Source organism: Fukomys damarensis, unplaced genomic scaffold, assembly GCF_012274545.1.
Source record: "Fukomys damarensis isolate Sample0158 unplaced genomic scaffold, DMR_v1.0_HiC HiC_scaffold_10, whole genome shotgun sequence".
Taxonomy (NCBI): domain Eukaryota; kingdom Metazoa; phylum Chordata; class Mammalia; order Rodentia; family Bathyergidae; genus Fukomys; species Fukomys damarensis.
The window spans coordinates 39,181,067-39,204,464 of NW_022900922.1; the positions used below are offsets into that span (position 1 = coordinate 39,181,067).

Below are 23,398 nucleotides of genomic sequence, written 5' to 3' on the forward strand. Positions count from 1 at the left end.
AAAAAAAAAAAAAAAAAACCCCAAAAAACAGAAGTTGGGTCCTTGCGCTTGCAAGGCAGGCAGCAGAACCACTGAGCTAAATCCCAGGCGCTGGGAGGTAGTAACTTTTGAGTCTATGTGATGCCACATATATAGGTGTTACATTGTTATTTGTAATATGTAGCTGTGCCCCAAGAGTACCAGGGAAAGAGGTGGGCAGAAACCTTTTGGGATAGAAAGAGTAGACTCCTACAGGGTTGTATGCTGATAGTGGGTAAGTGTGAGAAGATGGGCAACCAGGGCAACTATAGGATTCAGGAGGTTCAAAAGCCTGATGGGAGGGAAGGGCTGGAGAAGGGTAGACAGGTATGTTTGGCAGAATCACACATTTGTTTGTTATTAGTCATGTAACTGAAAAGACTAGGTAGGTGAGTAGGAAGGTCTCCAGTTAAGGTAATGTGGTAACCCTTGTTGGTCCATTTGTGGGGTGACCGGTATGGAGGGATGATAGCAGTGGGAGGGGAACAGCCAGGTACATAATCAGCAGGAGGTTCCAGGATGTTGGGGACGGAGAGGGGAGACAGTCTCCCACTTGTCCCTGTGCCCTAGGAGGGCTGTACATGAGGTCACTGAGAGGATGACTTCTCCCAGCAGTCTGAGCTTGAGGCATCACAGGCTCTAGGCTGAAGGAGTAGAGTGAGGCATTTCAGGAATAAATGTAAGGATTGGTACTTTTCTAGAGCTTGCCACATGCATGACCTTGTTCTAGTTGCTTGGTCTGTATTAACTTATTGGGTTCTCAAACATGATCTGAACATGGGTATTAAAGAGAGGGAAGCCAGGGAGCACCATGGCAAAGTTGCTTGAAGTGCACAGCTTGTAGGTGGCAGATGCACTCTTGTGCTCTTGACCCTGTTTCACATGGGGCCAGAACCTCTTGATTATTGATTTGTCTCCCTGACCTATAGAAGGTATAAACTGTTAAACCAGTGCTGTCAGACCGTACTGGAAATGATGATGATTGTGGTACTGGGGATTGAATCCAGGGCCTCATGCATGCTAGGACAAGACTGCCACTGAGCTACCTCCCTAGTCCCTTTTATCTTAATTTTGAAACGGTCTTAATACTGTAGGCCAGGCTTGCCTCCATCTCAATATCCTCTTGCCTCAGCCTCCTGGGTAGTGGGATGAGAGGCATGCACCACATACCTGACTGGATGGATTCTTTTTTTTTTTTTTCAGCTTTAATTGAGTTTATTGGTACATTTTAGGGATACAGTACAGTTACATTCATTGTTGGGATCTTGTACCTCTACATGACAAGTCTTGATTCTCATTTTTTCCCCTTACCTCTGCCCTCCCTTCACCCCCTCCTCTCCTCCCCATCTACAAACACTTTATTTTCATCTTTTCATTCTCTCACATTTTTTTCTTTTCCCTTTTTACTCTTCCCCTGCCCATCCCACCTTCCCTACACCTTTAGCTCCTTTCTTCCCATTTCTAAATGTCAGTAATCTTATTAGAATCTTATGCATTGTTGCAGATTATTCACACCAGGGAAACTATTCGGTATTTACACATGTGTGACTTATTTATTTCACTTAGGAGTATATCTTCAATATGTATCCATTTTCCTATGAATGAATCTATTTTCTCGTTCTTTACAGCTGAGTAATATTCTATTTTATAGAAAAACCACAACTTCTTTATCCAGTTTCCAACGTGGATGGATTCTTTTTAAAAACTTTTACCCTACTTAGAATTGAGTTTATTTAGCAATTCTATTACTTGACATTTTGTGTCATTTTTTTTCCATTATTTGGAAGAACAGATTTGCAGTGAAGTGTCTTGTACTTTCCTCTAATCACAAGTATACATATCACTAAATATACACATTTTTATTGCAGAGAATTTAAAACACTGAAACAAGTTTAAAGAGAAGTATAATAATCGTAATATATCCACCTTCAACATTTCGCAACTCATGACCAGTCTTCTTTCACTTATATACCATTCCATTTATTTTGCCTTCTTTTGAAGCAAATCCCAGATATATTTTTGAGATAGGGATCTCACTGGTCTTCCTATGTAAACCAGGCTGGCTTCAAAATCATAATCCCCATCTCAGCTTCCTAAGTAGGTGGGATTATAGGCATGTGCCACTGTGCCCAGCATCTAGTTATGTTTTATAACATGTTTTTACTTTTTAGAAATACATAATATTTACAGTAGTGTATGTGCGCTCTGCACAGTGGTGTATGACCATCTAGCTAGTCAGCTGAAAAGGGGAGATTCCAATTTACAGGCCATGCTGGGAAACTAAGTGAGACCCTGCCTCAAAAATAAAAGGGCTGCAGACATAGCTTGGAGCTGAGTTCAATCCCTTCATTATATGTCAAGTAGGTGTTTAAACATCCAGTTCTTAACATGTTTAAATCAGGATTCCACATAATGATGCTATCTCTTTCATCTTGGTATCTTTGTTTTGTTTTTGGTGGTACCTGGGCTTAATCTAGGGCCTCACACATGGGAAGCAAGCATTCTACCAGTGATCTGCACCCCCAGCCTTATCATGTCTCTTAATTTGGAGTTCCCCATTTCTATTGTGTGTGTGTCTGTGTCTGTGTGCATTGTATTTGCCCATGGGGAGGGTGGGGGTGGTGGCGATCCCATAGTTGTTCAGTTTTTTTGGTTTTCCTGTTCTGGGAATTGAGCCCACATCTTTCCATGTGCTGAGTAAACATTCTTTCACTGAGCTATATCCCAGCACTTTCTAAAATTCTGAGACAAGTGCTCATAGGCTTCTTTAGGTTCTTTTTAAAATGTCGTTTTCCATGGCTACTAACTCTAAGGGCAGTGCTGGAACTTTGTAGCCTTTGGGATAATTCTGTCCTTCTGACCAACAATTCTAAAACATCCTTTCTTTCTGGACTTACTGTACTGCTGCTGATATCCCCTCCCCTCAGCCCATAATAGATAAATATTCAATTTAATACTTAATTTATTCTGTCCTCCTCCAGTATAGAGAAAAGTTGACCAATTCTTTTTGTATTTCAGACAAAGAATCCAAGGTTGAAATAGACTAAGCAAGAAAATGGAGGTGATCTTAAAGCAGAAAACACTTGAAGTGAAATGCCTTAAACAGTCCCATCCAGCCCTCAAGAAAAATAAAGGGGTGGGCAAGATTTCATTCTTTTAATGTACAAAATAATTCAACAAATGATTTCCCACATCTGAGACAAAACCAGACACAGAAAAAGGTACCATTGGAATTCAACATTTTAAGATAATTTTCAGTATTACTTAAAACTATATGATTTAAAAAAATAGCATTTAATAATTACATTATACACATCAGATTTGTTTTGGTAGGGTTACTCTCTCTCTCTTTCTTTTTTTTTTTTTTGGTATCAGGGATTGAACTCAGGTCCTTGCGCTTGCAAGGCAGGCCACCAAACCGCTGAGCTAAATCCCCAGCCCGGTTACTCTCTAATTTTTCTGGCTTCTTAGTGTCTGAATTTTGTTCATCTGCCTTAATCTGACAGATCAGTATTGTGTTCCAAGTAGAAATGTGCAACACATTTTCGGAATTCCAGGAAGTCTAAAGAGGTCCCTGGGTTAGAGGCTCTGTGCAAATGCCATGCATTGTTCATGGCTATGTCAATCATGTAGCTCACCAAAATGGAGTACCATTTCTTGCTTCTTAACTTCACTCTATATTTGGAAATAATTTGATCCATTTTAGATACACCTTTCCTGCATTCCTCATATAATTTCACAATGGCCGGTTGACTTAGCTGAAGGATCTCATCATCAGCAAAACCACTTATCCCACTGACTGGTTCTATGCCTACAGCATTGGAGCACAAACTGATAATGCCATCGCCATGCCAACGACACAGAATTATCTCATCATTTTCTTCCACTCGGAAATCAACATACCCTCTCTTCATTTTTTTCATATGTTCTACATTCATAATTGGACATTTTTCAGTCCTGTTTTCACGAATTGACCCAGTTGCCCTCACCCCTTTCTTTTTCAAAGCTGACATCAATTTCACACTTGTAAAAAAGCTATCAAAACACAGGTGGTAGGGATATTGGCCTTTCTCTAAAAGAACATCAGCAAAGTTCATCACTAGATTGCCACCTAACCCAAGGTCAAGATCCTTGTCTGCCTCCAAAGTTGATTCTTCTTGATAGGGCTCAAACCAAACCAGATAACCTTGTATGGTTGTACCACACCAGATTTTATAACCAATTCTAAGAGGCTTTCCATTCAGAAACTGGTCAGTATCAAAGCATTCACACATAGATTTACCAAAGCAATAATATTCTTCTAAGGGAGCATATAAGAGGAAATTTTTATTCATTTGCCTTATTAGCGGTCTCAATTTTGAAAACTTATCTTTTTGATCTAGGTGATTATTATCTGCAAAATGGAGGTATGAAAAAATCAAGTCAAATCTATCTTTTCTAATTGCATCTCTAACCAGGTTCTGATCAGCATCAGAAATCTCCCAATACATTCCCATTCTGGAACATCCTACAAATCCACTCCAAAGCAGGATACCAAATACACATCTCATTTCCTGAACTGTAACTTCCAAGTTGACATTTTTTTGAGAAGCATAATTATTTGTTTCACTAACAATCAAGTTAAATGTTTCATCATCAAAAAATAATTCAAAGAGCTCTACTGGGTTCAATTTTTCACTCTTCAGGTTCAGAAGTCCAGAATCCAATGCTGACCAGCATGGAAAGTGGGGATTAAGGTCTCTTTTAGTCCATCTCTTCTTTGGTATGCCTACTACCTTCAGCTTCTTCTCAACAGGCTGTGTGTCAGGCTCATTGTCTTCTTCCACATCTGAGTCATCAGAAAACGCCAGGCCTTGAAGCAGTTCACTAACTCGAGCTTTGTCTTTTTTTCTCCCTTTTCGAGTTATGTCTCCTGCTGCATATTCCAAGGATGTAATGTGCATCCGGGCCCAGGAGTCACGGGGTGGGTGACGATCCACAGTATTCAAATTCAAGGCTGTCTTTTCAGGAACAGCAGAACTACAAGGTATGTGAGGCACACAATCTCTGGGGAAGAAAAAAGAACATGCTACAGAAATCCCAAATCTCATTCCTCTGCACAAATGTGAAGGATGGCAAGGGGGATATTCTCACTTCTCATTGTTTCCACTGGGAAGAGGTTGGAGTTAATTTTTCTGGCCTCTCTCCACCTCTCATTCACTCATGACCCAAGCAGTTAAATCTGGGAGAATATACCAGGCCTCTGTAGCACAGCCCCTCCCTCTGTCCTCTTTAGGAGTAGGATGCTCCTTAAGCTTGCCACCAGTGCAATAGACAGGCCTGAACAGGATGACACCTGCACTCCTCTGCCAGTGTGAGCCTATCTGGCTCTGCCTCTGCCCCTAAACTGCTTCATGTAGTAAAGCTAGCATCAAGAGGAAACTGAATTTCCAAAACCTGTTTTACTCCATACTCCTTGCCAGCTGGTTCTTGGCTAGGGGAGGCTGTTATGTACTGGGCCTCCTTATAACTATCACAGAATTTCTGAACATGGAAGGACTTACCCTCTTAGTTTCATACTCATCTGAGTGGTATATTTCACTGAGAAGAAATGGAAAAGAAACTCAAACTCACTGTACTTGAACTGATTGTGAGGAGATTTACAAAGAAGGAAGCTAGGGCTGGGGATTTAGCTCAGTGGTTCTGCCGCCTATCTCACAAGCACAAGGACCCGAGTTCAATCCCCAGTACCAAAAACAAAAACAAGAAAGCTAAATTTATGAGGATAAAAAGTACTAATTTATGCAACTTCTTAGAAGACACAAGGGAAAAAGCAGTGGAAAAAAAGCATGTTAATCTAATTTCCACTACATGTTTACTGACGAAAGCAGTCATCATCTTGAGTGTCTTCAAGGTGTATGTGCGTCCCTACTCACTCAACTCCATTGCAGGCTCCCAACATCATCAGTTTCAGGGATCTCCCTGAATCTGGTTCATTACACTGCAGGATTCTAAATTCCAACAGCTACAGTGCACTGATCCATTTCCCACTTAGGAAAAGTGCAGTTCATTGCCAGAGTTCATTGAATTGTACATAAACATACACTTTGAGGCTGAAACAAATCCAAGTTGTTTTCATTGAAAAAAATAAACTAAAAAATTTGTTCTTGGATATGATGTCTAAACAAAATTTCTTTCTAATCATAAGGTAACAAATGTATGATGATCAGTATTTAATAAATTTTTGTGGGTGATAAATTTCAAACCATGAAACACCAGAATTCAGAGTTATCACATTCAGCACAAAAATATCTCATTTATCTCCAAATCTTCTTGCTGTCATTATAGTGTAGGCAGCAAACTTTGCAGCAACCAGATGGATTCTGTTTTTCTGATGTTGCTGGTACGCTTTTGGGGAAATGTCTTCCAGACAGGTGATGAAGTGTGACATCAGAGAATGGGCAACCTGGAGGAGGCTGCCCTGGATTATGATCCTGCTCCAGCATTCTCTCAGTCTGAAATTTACATAGCTGATCTTGTGCTCAGGGCTGTCCTTGAACAAGATTTCAGAGTTCAGCAATGTCACGTTTAGAGGTGGTGAAAGAATTTGGTATACCAAACTGTGGGCCTTTTGTACTCAGTTGCTTAGAAGTTAAACATCCACTCAGCTGAGCTCATTGGTCTCATACTCTCATTATATTGAACAATGACACATGGCTCCTTAGTTTCGACTGCTGCCATCTATTTCAATCACAGTATCATTGTAGAATGTTGACAAAACTGTTACTACCTTTTTGTCAAACCATTTCAGTGACACACATTCATCACAGAATCTGGCTATAGTCGTCCCTTTGGCAATCCTTTTTTTAAGATCATTTGGCATCTGTTTTCTGTTCAAAGGAGCTGTCCCAACAGCCTCAGTCCTGTTTTGATGTAATTCTCTGAAAAGTATAGGAGACGTATAAACATTACCAAGGAAGACATAGTATCCTTGACCAAGAAGGTCACTGACCAAGGTAAGAACAATGAGAAATAATTTCACACCATCAGTTGAATCTTTCAAATTCATAAGGGTCCTGTGTGAATAAGTACAATCCTCGTGTAACCAGACTGACTTTCACAAAGTACATAAAATTTAAATGAACAAATCCTGTTCATTTTGTCACGCTATACTGCTTCATAGCCAACAACCTCTTGAGCATCAATTCATCAACTATAGCATTTCTGTTGGAGTATATACAGTTGAAAACTTATAAGAAAGTCAAACACAGATTTGATCTTCTGTAATGAAGTCTAAGCCTTTGATCAGCAGATATGGAAGGATTGTTGACAAAATGCAGATAGTGAAGCAAATGTAAAAATCTTTTACCAGTCATAATTAGCTTGAGATAAGCCGTATCCAAAAGAGGTACTGTTGACCAAAACATCTCCAGCTCAGGTTTCTACACAATACCTCGCAGTAACATTATTGCAAAACAGACATTCAATTTGTTATTGTCAGTGTCTTCCAATTTATCCATTGCGAAAATCTCTCTGGACCTGGTAGTTCTGAAGCCAATAAGACAGCCCGGGATTTGTTTCACTGGTAATTTTTCAAACTAATTCCTCAGTAGTAGTGGGTCAGAAGTATCTGACAACTTTTCTGCCAAGCATGTGTGTAAAGTCACACCTCTAACATAGAATTATAACATGAGCTGACTATTTCAGAGTACAACCCAAGTTAGCTGATGTGGGACTATTTCTGTCAGATTCTGAGTGGGATAGAGGCCTTACCATATTATCTTTTGAATGCTATCCAAAAATTCATCAGAATTATCTACTTTGGAAAAATCAGATTCACCAAATGAATCTTCAGCTGACAACTGTTTAAGAACAATGTTAACATCACATGTGGAAATGCTACATTTTCTAGGATTTGAGCAATCAAGAATTAGTAAATTTTCTAAGTGAAAATATCACTACTAAGAACAGAATGCTATAAATAGAATAATGTCTTTTGTTCCCAAAGACTATCCATACATTAAAGTGATGCAAAAATAATAAAAGTGAGGTATTAGGGGGCAAATTTGAGGGGTCAGGGTAGGCCTATAATCTACAAGTTATCTCATACCCACAAGTGCCCACTACTGAACATTCTTGAGGCAAATGGAAAATGGATAAAGCCTGATATGGTACAAAAATAATCTGGGAGTGGGAAATGGGAAAAAGAGTGAGATAAGGAAGTAGGTTGGGAGGAGACTAGAAGAGCGGTATGGATCTGCAGGTGACTGGATCACTGACAATATGGTAGAGTCATTACACTAAACCCACAGCCTACCTCCAGCGATTTTGTTTTATGAAAGAGCAAGGTATATTATTTCTAGTTGCAGCAGAGCCTCAACCCAAGGCCTGAAACGTTCTAGGTAATCACTATAGCACCTCCATAATTCTCCAACCCTTTTAAAAATTATATTTATATTCATTTTTTGTGGTACTGAGCTACATATCCAGTCCTTTTAAGAGAGGATGTCACTATGTAGCCCAAGCCACCACACCTCAACAGCCTTCTTTGAGACAAGATCTTACAAGTCTCTAAACTGAGCTAAAACCTGCAGTCTTAAGGCCTCAGTCTCCTGAGTCTGCTAGCATACCCAGGTGATACTTTATTCTTACAGCAGTGTGAGTCATGGTTTCAGTCTCATGTCTAGTCTCCAGTTATAGCCTTATGCTCAGTCACTAAATACTGTGTCCCTTCCCTTACTGGAATATGGCTCTGTGCTCACTACCTGAATGAAAAATTTCAATTCTCTTACTAAGCTTCAAAGAGATTTCCATTTTAGGGGCTGATGGTGTAGCTCAGTGGTAGAGTGCATGGTGAGGCCCTGGGTTCGATTCCTAAAATCAAAATAAATGAATGAATGAATGAATGAATGAATGATTTAGCTTCCTGTTTCCCTAAGACAAACATCAATAAGGAGAATTCATTTTCTCACCAAACTCCCGTTGCCCTTCAGGCTGATTACCCCATGTTGTTTTCTTTGTCCCCTTTTCTGAAGTCTCTGAGAAGTTAATGGCCTCACAAGAAGCCAGACCTCTACCTGTGACTTGGTCTCTCCCTTTCTGCTGTACAGGTGCCTATGTTACACTTATCTTGTTCCCTCAACCAACAACATGAAGCACCTACTCCTGCCATTTCTTGTCAGCTACTTTCCTTTGGATTTTTTCCTGTATCCTGATGGAGTTTGAAAACACCTGAATTTTTGTTACCCAAGCTCACTTCCTGTGGTGATGTTTCTTCCTTAACTTTCAAAGCAGCTTCCCCGGCAGCTTTTGCTGTCATCTAAATTCGTTGCATTCTGGCTTCTCCATTTATGCCTCCAAGAAAATGTAAGGAAGCACAAAGCACAGTATCTGTGCCAGACAGGGTAGGTTCCTGGAGGTAGCTGTGTGTCAGCTCTAAGTTTTGTGTAACTGTTACATATTGACAGGGCATCTTGGTGTGGAACTCTGTGATCACAGAAGTGAAAGCAGCATTTTCTCTTATTTATTCCAGGACAGCAGACTGTGACATAATGGTTTCCCCAGTACCTGTCTAATTGCTTCTGTCTGCAGGAATAGGCCGCTTAGGACCACAGGCACTCACCTGCTGGGTACTTCTGAGGTCTTGACACCTGGTCCTATTTCTTCACAGGTGTCTTGCTCTACATTAAATAAAACACCTCTTGTTACCATTTCTAAAATAACACATTAATTATTTAAATAACATCTGTTTCATGAATTTAGAAAAAAACAATCTCCGGGGTAGGGGATTGACAGGCTTGTTGGGTACAGTCTCAGCAATTCTATGAAATGTGGCATAGTATGGAAAGGGCACATCGAGGGACTGAAGATCAGCTGGGCAAAGGGCTCAGCAGAGCAGAGCACAAGAGAAGACACTTCCTCTGAGGAACAGAGGGGCCAGGCAGAAGTTTTCACATGGCTTCCAAGATAAAGGGATACCCAAGAATGACCAATTATCTGGAACTCTTCATGGGCAAGGAAAAGAAAAGGAATCAAAAAAGAAGACTCTGAGGGGGAGGGATATTCAGTGAAGACCACAAGAATCAGTAACTTAGGCGATTAGTAGCAGAAAATAACATTAGTAGAAAGGGTACAAAATGGTAAGGGATGAGAAAAGTCTGGAGATAAAGCCCACAGAAGGGAAAGGGTGGGGGATGGGGGGCTGGGTCCACAGGTGGTGTGGGTTCCCAAGAACCCAGCCATAGTCAGTGAAGGGGACCAGGCAGAGGTCTACGCTTACTCATCAGGCCTGCAGCTGTCTCCTCAGCTGAGTTCCCACAGAGGTTCCTTGGAGCCAGACTTGGTTGTGGCCACTCTCCCAGTGCAGAGGCCTGGCCTGGCTCCTTCTCAGACTTCAGCGACATCTAAAAGGAAAACATAGCCTCTTGGTTTCACTGTGGCAAGGATGCGGGTCTAGTTGTAAAGGGTGTTGAGTATCTCACCGAACAGATGGACACAGGGCACTCTGAATCTGTGGAAACTTTTAATATAACAATGATGGGACTGGCTCAAGCCTATGTTACCAGAGGGTGAGGCCAACTTCAAGGCCTGGAACAGTCCCAAACTACAACAAACATCCAATAACCTACATGACTTTCAAATGGCCTGCTGAACAAAACCTATAATCAGCATAAATCAGCTGCTTAAGAAAGAACCGTGAAGAGTTTCATGGGATGACACTGAAAAAACCCTAATTTAAGACTGTTTCACTGAAAAAAGCTTATATGAAGAAAAGATACTGTCACAAAAGCTGACTCACTAAAACTGTCATTCTCACCGTTTTGATAGCATTTCTTACTGTGGTTCACAAGTACTTCAACATGGTATTTCACTTACTGTATATGTAACTAAACTTAACTCAAATACATAATGGAGTCTGAAGACTCCTTTTAACAGACATAGAAGTTAATATAAATTCAGAGATTATACACATTTCACTCATAAAGATTATTTTAAAATATTTCAAAGTCAGCAATGACATATAAGTTAGAAAACTTATACACTTTTATATTAAAGGCTTATTTTAATTATTTATTGTATTCTGTAATTATTTATTTTGGGAGTTGTCTGTGGTTTCATATTTTTATCTGACATTGTCCTGGAAGGTTTACCACATGGCTTATTAATCTCTTAATTTTGTTTCATTTTTCAGTCTACTCTTCCTTTTCACTCACTTATTGCTTTTTACAGACTACATGCCTGTTTTGACAAGAGGATTGATTTTAAGGCAGATGATGTTTTCCCTTTACCTCAACATTACTTCATTGTGAACTGTAAAAAGTTTTGATACTAAAAAGCCTACCTCATTTAAATACTATCATCCCTCCTTATGAGCACTTTATCAATTTGCAACTTTCTTTGAAATCTACATTGGCATTCTAGGGCTCTCATAACAAAGCACAAATTTGAGAGATTAAAACAGCAGAAACATCCTCTATTAAGGGATCTGCAGGGCTCTGCTCTCTCTGAACTCTATGGGAGACTCCTCCTGGCCTTTCTCACCTTCTGGTGTTCACTGTCTACCCTAAAAGCTCAGGCCTGTGGACGCATCCTGTAGATCTCTTGTGTGGTTGTCCCCTCACATCCTTACCACCTTTCTCGATTTGGCCTTCACCCAAGCCCACCAGCCACTGGAGTGAGGAGCCACTCTAATCCAGTGTGACCTCACCTCAAATTATTACATCTATAAACAGCGTAGTGCCCAATCAAGTCCCACTAAGAAATACCTGGGGTTAGGTATTTGAGGGGATAGAATACATCTACATCTTAGCATTATTTCCTTCTTTCTTTCTGGTTTCTTATTTGACTCAGTACTAGTTTTCATTCACTGCTCAGCTACACCTCTACCTTTTGATCTTCCTGGATTTCTGATCTTACTCTTCTAAAATTCAGACTCACTGATTATACATCAGTGCAAGCATCTAAGCACTCTGTTATTTTCACAAGTACAGTCATGTCCAAGCATTCTACTCTATGAAATACACACTTTTAAAAAATATAAATCACTAAAAACAACACAATTACCATATAAATCACTTTTTCTTTGCTTTTGTGTTAAATTACAGGCAATGAGGCTGACATTTAAAATGTGTATAAGTAGTTTCATTTTCTATGCATTTCTTTTCAGAAAGGAGTGTTAAAAACAGGAGTCATTAGATCTGATGGGATTAAGACAATGTGGAAGCAAGAGACTGAGGGACTGCTGTAAGAATGATGTCTTAAGCAAACTGATGTGGCAGTAATGTGCACCAGAATATAAATGGGAAAGAATTTATTTATTTATACTTTGCAGTGCTGTGGGTAGAAACCAGAGCCTCACACAAGGAAGGCAAGTGGTCTACTACTGAGCCCTAATTTTTAAAAGACCCAAATTACCAGAAAAATTTAAAAACCACTAAGAGAATATGGAGGTAAAAGAAAGTATCGGGAAGATCACAGAGTCTGAACAGCAGACAAATAGCGTCCCTGAGATTTGGTGTCCAGATGCTGGAATATACCAATATGAGGAAGAGAAAGAGGGAAGTGGGTCTCTGGGACTAAGCAAGGATCTGAAGGAAGAACTGATGTCCAGGGAGAGTGAGGACAGTCTTCAGTGAAGAAGTTGGTAAGCAGCACATTCTCGCTCATCCCTGACTCTCTCGTTGGGGAGATCACCTGAATCCTGCAGACGCATTGTGACTACCAGCAACCCCAGAGGCCTCCACAGAGAAACACACCAGTGAAACAATAGTGGACACAGCAGACCCTAATGGCTGATGAGTTATTCAGGTTTAGATGTTCCCCAGAAGAGGGTGACTAGCTGGTAGCCATCCTGTAGAGGGGCCAAATGAGCTTGGTAATCAGAGCAGCTGTGGGCTGGCTCCCTTGGGATGAGGTGGAACTGAGTTTCAAGTCAGCAGAAGGTCAAGGTCAAATTCAAGCCAGCAGGGGGCCAAGATCAGGGCAGGAGACATAGGAGTGGTGCAGATTGAACAAACTAGGTTCAAACCTCAGCCACAAACCAGCCTGAGCTTCAGAACTAAAGGTCCAGGCTTCCTGGGATTATCCACTACCCTGCTATAAATATACAGCTGGCTTGTTGGGATTAGTCAACATGGATCTGGTCCGTGTGTGGCAAATCTGTCTACCAGTGAGCCCAGGGACACACCTTGAAGTAAACATTTTTTTGTTTTCTTTGTTTCCTTTTTTTCCTTGTTTTTATTTTTCTGTAACTGTAAAAATTGTTTCAAGTTTTTCTGTTGTTCTATTCTATTTTCATCTCATTTTTTCTTTCCTTCCTGTCTTCTTCCTCAGTTCCCCAAAGTTTGCATAATTTTTCTTTGTATTCCAGTCTTGCTTCTCATCTCTTATTTTTCTATTTCTCTATTTATCCCCCCTAATCACTTTAAATGTTCTCTCCTAAGGGTAAATTGCCATACAGGGGTCATACTTACTATATGTAATTTTTGGGTTTGTTTTACAACTCCAAATGTGATTAACACTGTTAAAGGTTGCAGGCAAATCAAGTTATCACCATTTGTCATTTTCTAGGCTGTATCTGATGCTACTATTATTGCTGATTGTACTACTTTAGCCAAAGTGACATTATTGTTCTAATCAGTTGTTCTTCATGGTCCACCAAAACTGAGACTGCCTAAGAATCATAAACTATATTCTACGCCAGTGCCAAAGTAACAGAGACTAGGCCAGATAGGCAGAAACTTCTCATTTCAATAAACTGAAGAGGTAGGATTTTCTAACAGACTCAAAACCCAAAAGCCAGGTACCTAGAAGACATCTGTACCCACTTCCTAAGGGTTCTAACTACTACCAATAAAGCTACTTGCCAAACATAATTTATAAGCATCAACGCAGGAACTTAAAAAAAAAAAAGGAAGAAGAAAACAAGACACTTTAACAAGATACAACCCTGAACTTTCAGCTTTTCAGAGGCAAACCCATGGAGCAGAGTGGAACAATTTTAAACCCACACACTTAGACTCTCTGAAGTAATAACAAAAGAAGTAACAAAGCCAATGACTGAGGTTGTAGAAAAAAATTAAATCAGAAATAATTTTTCAGATAACTATAGAAATGATGGCCATAATAAAGACAAGATTAATCACTCTTGAACAGACATGGATTAAATCAAAACTGAGTTTTAAAAAATGATGAAAACCATGAACACCCAAAACAGGAAAGAAATGGAATCCATGAAAGAGACTCAAACAGATATCCAGAAGAGTAATTCCATTTAAAGTTTATGCATAAGGGTCCAGGGATTTAGTTCAGTGGTGCTGCAGCCTGCCTCCCAAGCCAAAGGATCCGAGTTCAATCCCTGGTACTAAAGTATATGCAGCAGAATGAACCAAAGTAAGGACAGAATCTCAGATACAGAAGAAAGGATTGTGCTTAGTGATCATGAAAAGAAAAACTTAAAAATAGCAAGGTACCATGAAATATCAATACAATAGCTGCTAGGTGATGCAAAGAAGAACAAAATAAGATTCACTGGAGTCAATCAGCAAACAGGAGATAGGGCTGGAGATGTAGTTCAGTGGCACCGAGCCTGCCTGGCAAGCACAAAGGCCTGAGTTTTATACCTGGTATCAAGGGGGGAAAAAAAGAGAGATAATATAAATGATATTTTTAAAAAATCTCTTCATAGAAGTAACAGCAAAAAACTTCCCAAGCAGGGAAAGGAATCTAACATACAGATAAGTGAGGCATATAGAACACCAATTAGTCATGATCAAAATAAATCTACACCAAGGCACATAACTGTCAAGATTCTAGAAATTCAACACAAGAACAGATTAAAAGCCATTAAAGAAACAAATAACCTATAAAGGAAAGCCCATCAGAATCACAGAAGACTTAACACATACCCTCCAGTCAAGGAAAACCTGGAGTGAAATATTTCAAGCCCTAAAACAACCTTCAACCCAGACTGATATACCTCACAAAACTATCTTAAAATTAATGAAAAAATAAGATACTTCCATGACAAAGAACACCTGAAGAAATTCATGACCACCAAACCAGCACTCCATAGTGTTCTGAAGTATATTCTAGAAAGAGGTAACAAGGACTATAGCTCCATGAACCCCAACAGAATGAATCCATCAGGCAAGGTAAGCAACTAAACAGAGGGGGGTGGGGAAGGGAACCAACAATAGGAAAGTAACATTACAAGGATAAGTCAATATATATCAGTTATAACCATCAATGTAAATGGTCTCAATTCATCAATCAAAAGAAACAGACTGGCAGAATGGAATAAGAAGCAAGATCCAGCAATATACTGCATACAAGAAAAACATTTAATTCAAAAAGAGATTCACAGATGAAAAGTCAAGGGATGCAAAACAATATTCCATGTGACAAGAACTGGGAAAAAGCAGAGGTAGCTATCTGCAAAGTGGATTTCAAGCCAAGACTGATTAAGAGATGAAAGTTACTATATCTTTGTAAAGAGAACAATCCAAGAAGAAGGGAAAACAATCATAAATGTATACACAACAAATACTAGTGTTCCCAACTTATAAAACAAGTAACAGATATTAAAAATCATATAAGCTGGGCTTGGGATTTAGCTCAGTGGTATCACGACTGCCTTGCAAGCACAAGGTCACAAGTAAAATTCCAGGTACTTAAAAAAAAAAATCAAATAAGCACTAATACAACAGTAATGGGAGATTCAATACCCCACAGTCACAAATAGATAGATCAACTAGACAAAAAATCAATGAAGAAATATCAGAACTGAACCAAACTTCTGAACAAATGGACTTAGTAGAGATCTAGTGTTCCACTTCACATCAGAATACATATTCTCAGCTGCACAGGGACATTCTCCAAAACAGACCAAATACTAGCAACAGAACATGCTTAAATAAATGCAAAGGAACTGAAATTATCAAATGCATATTATCAAACCATAGGGTAATGAAGTTTGTAATAGCTAAATCTTACAAACAGCCCAAATGCCAATCAATGGACAAATGTATAAAGATGTGGTTTTGTAAAATGGAATACTATTCTGCCACAAAGAAAGAGAAGCTTGAGATATTTCTAGCTAAATGGATGCATCTTTAGACAATATTCTTAAGTGAAATAAATTGGACACACATATTTAAATACCTAATTGTCTGGTGTGAGAAGACAAACATGGAAGTAAGGAACAAAATATATAATAAATATTAGGAAATGGAAAGAAAATGTTGAACAGAGCAGGGGAAGCAGGGGAAAAAGCAAAGAAAGGACAAGAAAAAAAAACAGAAGGAAGAAATGGAAACAAAGCATTTGTAAATAAGCAGAGGACAGAGGTCCATCAGAAAGGGGTATGGGGGAAAAAAGAAGACATACCACGTACAGGTACAAATTCTCTGTGATGAATGTTATTATTATGTATATCTAAAATGTACCAATAAAGAATTTGCTTCAAAAAAATTGATTTCTTGAAAAAAATATAAAAGTTTGTTTTGGATGTACAGAATCTCCCCAAGTATTACATGTATATGTGCAGAACAAAGAATATAAAGGAATGTGACAACAGGTTGGAGAAACTAGAGAAACCCAAAAGAGAAATTATCAATCATTCTGCATCGAATGAAGGGGCTTTCTGAAACTAAAGGCCAAACCCTACCCCTTATCACTCTCACATGGAGGTCTGGATAGGCCTCCCATATATGGGGTAAGAGGAGGAAATAGGAGATCAACAAGAGCTTCTTGTGACATTCTGAGATAACGTGAACAGAGGACATATGCACTGGAAACGCTCTCAGATGAGGAGTATGGGCAAAGAAGGGCAAAGGACAGGTGAAGGAGGGAGGGGCTGCACTGAAGTTCCCACAGCCTGTTTTCTACTCACCTGGATCCAGGGTGGGCTACACTCAGGCACTTCTGCCTTCTCTCTGGAGCTTTCTCCCTGTAAAAAAGTTGATCCTTGGGGAGCAAACCCTGGATAGAGGAGTTGAGAATCCTAAGTGAGACATGCTGGACTTTAGAAGTGTTCTGTTTGTGACCCAGCACCCCAAACCTTGTTATTTGCTAAATATCCAAACTATGATGCAGGTCTTAGTATCTGAGATTAAAAAGTATGGTGATTCTTCACCCTACCAAAACCTCAAGATTCTAAAATTTTAGGGTCTCCACTCATAAAAACGAGGAGCACTTATGAATTTATAAGGTGCTTAATAATGACACATTTTTATATACATAAAGAAAAATTAAAATCACAGGTACAAATAAAGTAAGGGAAGAAAGAAGCTGATGATAAGTGCTTCACTTTGGGTATTGTACCACAAAATCCACTACAGCCTGCCTTTAAGCCACTCTGATCTTTATAGATCAAGGGAATACATGTGAAGTTCTAGAAAATAAGTTCTGGAGACCAAATGTATAGCATGCTGACAACAGTTAACAATATATTGCATACTTGATTTTTTTAAAAATGAAAGTCTCTCTATTGACCTACATAGGCTTAGAACTCCTGACCTCCAGCGATCCATCCTACTTTTTACTTTTGGGAAACTGGGACAATGGTGTGTGTCACTGTACCCACTATACTTCATTTTTGAATCTTGCGGAGAGTAGATGTCAAATATGCTTTCCATACACTCACTCATGCACACAGATGTAACCGTGAGGTGACAGATATGTTCAGTAGCTAGTGGTAATCACTTCACAGTGTACATAATAAGAAACACACAACGTGAGGACACAGACAACCAACTTTCTACTAGGAAGTGGTGTATCTCTTGCTGGCCTGCTCCTCTGTCCTCATTAACTCACCCTGTGGCACTCACCACTCACTTCTTGGGAGAGCTGTGGAGATTCACTCGGCAAGGTGGTTACCCCAGGCAGAAGCTGGAGGCTCTGACTCTCCAAAGAGGCTCCTTGATAGTCTGTCACCACTAGGTGCATATCTTGTTCCTGAATGTAGAAGGAGGCCTGGAGACAAAAAGATTCACCTTGAAAAGGCATCCTGGTAGGAACCAGAGCACACAACTGTTAGGACTTCCCCAACAGAACACAGAACAAGCCTTACTTGATTCTTTAAAATAGGAGCAAGTAGATACATTCAATCATTCATTTGGCAAATAAGGACTGCATGCCTGATATGAGCTGGCCCCTATTCTACAGCAAGGGAGGCAAGAAAGGCAAAGCTTTCTCCACACACACAAAGTCAGAATGCCTGAACCAGTGGGTAAAGGATCAGTGAGGACTAGGACATGTGCACAGTCTCAAAATGTCTCCCACAAGGTACATAGTAATTACAAAGGGGAAACAATTACTTTCTAATGAGCCAATCTGAGAGGCACTACTAGGACCTCATCAGTAATGGGAGAAACCATCACCAAACACGTCACCTTTGTGGTAGATATTCTTGTCAAGATGTGTACCCTGGATCTAGTCAGGAGAAAAGAGCAACTAAATGTGATGCTGACTTATTTCCCCGAATGAAAGGAAATACTGCCATAAAGAACAACAAAGGGATAATATCGAAAAATGTGAGCAGGAGTAGGGTTATATGAGTATAATAATAATTTTATTTAATTTCCCTAAATTTGATAATTATATTTTGGTTTTGTAAAAGAACATCTTTGCTCTTCAGACATTAACACCAAAATGTTTAAAGATAAAGGGACAGAATATTTGCAGTTAATTCTGAAATCGTTCAAGAAAAATAAGTGTGTGTGTGTGTGTGTGTGTGTGTGTGTGTGTGTGTGTACATACACATATGCACACAGAACTTGCTTCACAACAGCATAGGATGGAGCACATAATGAAACAAGTGTTAACACCTGGGGAATCTGGTTGAAGTGCACACGGAAGTTTTGTGTACTATTCTCCCAGTATATCTATAAGTTACAAATTACTTCAAAATAAAGTTAAAGTGGGCCGGGAATTTAGCTCAGTGGTTTCACCACCTGCATTGCAAGCCCAAGATCCGAGTTCAGTTCCTGATACCAAAACAAAACAAAACAAAAAAATAATAGTCAAAGATTAAGAGGCACATATCATCCATTTCTTCTTCTACCACCCCCCACCGCCATCACCTGCTGTCCTGTGTCTCCATGTACTGCTGCTAGATTCTCTAGCACTGTCACGGCCTCCTCCCCACTCTGCGGAGGATACATCTGCACCCAGGCCTGCAGCTCCCTGGGCAGGATGGCCAGGAACTGCTCCAGCACCAGCAGCTCCAGGATCCGCTCCTTGCTGTGCATTTCTGGCTGCAACCACTGACGGCAGAGTTCTCGGAGTTGAGTCAAAGCCTCCCGGGGCCCAGGAGCCTGTTGGTAGGAGAACTGCCGGAATTGCAGTCGACAGAGTTCCTGAGTGTGGGCACTCTGTGCCTGTGAGCCATATGCTTGCTCGCAGGTGGTATCTTCTACCTTCACTTTCAGGATACTGTCTTCATTTTCAGGAGTGGAGCCTGGCAAACCTTCATACATGTTGAGCTTAGAAGCTAGAGAAAAGGCTGAGGTCTATACTTCAGAAATGTTTTTTACAAATCTTCATCTAAAGCATAAGAACTTATTCACAATATATAAATCACAGAGCTCCAAAGCCATATGTAATATATTTTTGTCCCCAGTACAGGTCACATTCAAAAGGTGAGCCTGCTTGCCTCTATTTTACATGCAATTAATCAGAAGTAGATTGGGATCATGAAGAGGCTAAACCCAGAGGTAAAGGTGATAGGATATGAGGAAGGGTTAACAATAAGAATGCTTGAACTGGGCATGGACATACATGCCTGTAATCCCAGCTCTTGGGCACATAGTGAGTTCAAGGCCAGCCTGAACTACACAGTGAGATACTGTCTCAAAAAAAGATAGAAAAAAACCTCAAAACTTTATCTGGCTCCAATTCACCTTTCCCACACTGACCAACATCTTATTTTTGTTTTTTGTTTTTCAGTACTAGTGAATGAACTCAAGGCCTTCACACTTAACTATATCCTAGGCCTTTTGTAAGTCAAGGTCTCACTGAGTTGTACAGGCTGGACTCAAACATGTGATTCTCCTGCCTCAGGCTCTGAGTGGTGGGATTACAGGCTTATGCCACCACACTTAGCTATGACTCCTATCCTGAAACACCACCAGGATGCTTCCAGGTGTAGGCCTGTCTTGCACCATAATTTGAACACAGCCCAACTGAACCATAGCCCATTAAGGCTAAACTCTGTCTGTATTTCTCCAGTTCTAATGATGGCATCATCTTCCATGCATCAGGTTTAATACCATGCCCCACATCTAATCACAATGAATATAGATTATTTCCACAGAATGCCTCCTAAACTATATTTTCTTTTAATTTCCTTATCACTGTTTCATTCACTGTAAAAAATACTTTTCTATGTGGTATGCCTTGAATATCTATTCTATCATTGGATCAATAGTTTCTAAAGCACAATTCTGGACACATTCAACATACCTCCTGCTATATTGTAAAATACGTGTTGGTACTTGTCCCTGTTTCCTCAAATACAACTCTTAAAATCTTTGAAATCTTCAAATAAGTTCTGCTTAGGTGGTTTCAGGACAGAGTCTGGTCACCTAAAAGAACAAGGCAGGATTATAGGGTTGGGACTTTCAGGTCCTCCCTACCTCTCCACAGGAGGGAAGAGCTGAAAGTTAAGTCGACAATCAATGATCTTATCTAGTAACAAAGCCTCCATAAAAAAACAAACAAACAACAACAACAAAAACAGTGTAAATAAAGCTTCCAGATAGCTAGATATGCAAAAGTTCCTGGTGGTTGGTATGCCCACAAGGCACAGAAGCTCTTCGTACCATAACCTCTATCCTACACAATTCTTCATCTCTAACCTCTGTAATAACCTTAATAATAATACACCAGTAAACATAAGTTTCCCCCTGTGTTCCATGAGCTCAAGGAGGAGGCAGTAGAAACCTTGATTTCTAATTGGCCAGTCAGAAGCACACATAAAATAATCTGGGGCTTATGACTGACAAGAGAGGGAGTTTTCTGAGACTGAGCCCTTGAACTATAGGATATGACGTTATCATAAGTGGACTGAACAAGGGGATAGCCTGTAAAGACTATTTCATTTAGTTAGCTTATGAATAAGGCAGCTAGTTAAGGGAAGGGCCTGAGATAGAGTTGGGTGACCAACCATATTGATGAACATTAAAATAAGAATAGACAGTCAACTTGGACTTTGGATCAAGAACAAACTTCCTCAGGCAGCTTGAAACATAGCTCACATCCCACAAAAGAAAGGTGTAGCCACTCTACAAAGCTCCTGAGTTCTGAGGCATTTAAAATAAAAATAAAGTTTGTTCTTTAAAATCCCAGTTTCCTTTAAACCATGTATATTTAGGAACTGGGTTAGAAGCCCAAGTTCCACTTAGTCATTTTAAATCCACAGTGCTACCCACACTGATTAGGTGGCCACTAAACAACTGAGCAATTCGTATGCTCCACTTATCTATAATTAGGTCTGGTTTGAGGGGCCATGTTGCCAGCCACTCAGGACCCCTCCTGGAAATCTAGGAGCTATTCTTACTTCCAATAAAACTTTCCTAACTTCTTTCTTTGGTTTGAGACTCCATTCTAAGATAGGATAGAAGAAATAAAGCTAGGTAGAAAGGAAAAAAAAGAAATCAAGATTTAAAAAATTGTACTTTGAAGAAAAACTGCAGCCTCAGAACACAAGCTTGGTTTATTTTCTATTTTTTTACTTCTCCCCAAACAGCAAACCTGGGCAACTCCCTTTCAGCTGCAAAAGGGTCTGTCTATTCCTTTTTACTTGCAAACAGTCCTTTTTCACCCATGAATAGACCATCCTTTTGGCATTTCCCATAGGCATAGACAGACCACTATCTCACTAGGGATGGGCCATCCTCTTTGACCCACTAAGACAAAAACTAAGACCAAGACTACAGATAATCGAACTCCATAGATTTCAACCTCCCAAAACATAAAACATATAAAAGCTCTCAACTGTATTGTGCCTCACTGAGCACCTGAACTCCACCTGAGTGCATCCTATGCTTCTCATTCCTCTTTTACTAATGTGTCCTGAAAATCCTTTTTCCGTGACAGGAGTCAGTGAACCTGCACACTTATTTTAAAGGGATGGGTTAAATTCTTTATTTCAGCCTCAGGGCCTCTCAGACCTAGCAAATGACAGTGACCATTCCTTGACGTGGTGTGACCATGAATTCAGCACATCTGACATATTATTTTGCCTGCCAAAACCCATTAACTGCTTGCCTGGGAGTGTGGTGGGGGGTGTATCGCTACACCTACTGAGGATAGAAGAGTCTTATGTTGACTGTTGTGGTGTGAGAACAGAGAAACTTTTTTAAAAAGAGTTTCACATACTCCATGAATTACATTCAAACTCCCCAGGATCTGCTCTTTACTGGATTGTACTGACTTGTCACTCGATCTACTGAGGACCTCATTATTAGGATCATCCTTCTAATGTAAATTCCCACACCCCAGGGAAACCCACATGCTTTGTACATGGGTAATCGCCCCGACCACCCACACGCAAGCCTATGTCCTCGTAACCAACACGGCAAACTACACCCACCTCCCTCGCTGTCCCCGTCGCGCAATATAGACCGCTGCGCCTCATCCCCGTACCTCGTCGAAAGAGGCTTTCTTGGACTCCCAGCCGCGCATACCTGGTACTCTGCTGACACTACTGGACTTTTCGCGCGGCTCAGTTACCTGTGCTGAGATGCCAGAGGCCACGACTCAATCCAGAAAGCACTTCCTGCCGCAGGGCTCAAAGAGAGAGGTGTTTCCGGTGAGGGGAGAAGGCTAGAAAACACTTCCGGTAGCCGGGCTAGGTTCAGGAGAGCACTTCCTGCACGGGGCTGGACGTCAAGATATTTCCTTTCGCCGGCCCTGTTGTTTCCGCCCGTTTCCTTTCCTATCTAGCAGTGCGGCCCTCATCTCTTGTGATGAGCCGGGAGGTACCCCGCTGTCCCTTATTTGCTTGCCCCAGGCCTTTATGCCGACCCTCGCACATCCACGTTTCTGTAAATTATTTCATTTAAAAACTAGCAGGATGGGGAAGACAAAGATAAATCTGCTAGGGTCCTCACGGGCTGGAATAAGAGCTAGAATGATAATTAAAATAATGCAAAAAGAGTAAATTAACTACACAGATTGCGCACACAAAGGAAAGCGCAGATTACATGGATACGAAATAGTGGTTCCTCGGAGATAACCACTGTTTTTATTGGTGGTAATGTATTTTAGTACCAGGGATCAAACTCAGGTCCTTGAGCTTGCATGGCAGGCAGCAGCCCCACTGAGCTAAATCCCCAGCTCACCACTATAATCTTCAGTATCTCAAGGTGCTAACACATAATAGCACTCAAACATTTTA

General features: G+C 40.3%; 1 protein-coding gene across 7 annotated transcripts; it reads right to left on the reverse strand.

The window, feature by feature from the left end:
• Positions 1–2,141: 2,141 nt before the first annotated feature.
• Pgbd1 (piggyBac transposable element derived 1) lies at positions 2,142–23,331 on the reverse strand. 7 transcript variants are annotated; one of them, XM_010636286.2, is made up of 8 exons: positions 22,732–23,331; positions 20,461–20,582; positions 19,080–19,489; positions 17,826–17,970; positions 16,889–16,977; positions 10,277–10,400; positions 9,620–9,677; positions 2,142–5,064 (listed from the first exon to the last, which is right to left on the reverse strand). In XM_010636286.2, exons 3-8 carry the CDS (start codon positions 19,473–19,475, stop codon positions 3,513–3,515), a joined length of 2,364 nt encoding a protein of 787 aa, XP_010634588.1. In that variant the 5' UTR covers positions 19,476–19,489; positions 20,461–20,582; positions 22,732–23,331; the 3' UTR covers positions 2,142–3,512. The 7 variants fall into 7 exon arrangements, with proteins under 7 accessions (XP_010634588.1, XP_010634587.1, XP_010634592.1 ...); XM_010636285.2 differs by having other exon boundaries at positions 22,686–23,331; XM_010636290.2 differs by having other exon boundaries at positions 19,080–19,328; positions 22,645–23,331.
• Positions 23,332–23,398: the final 67 nt, after the last annotated feature.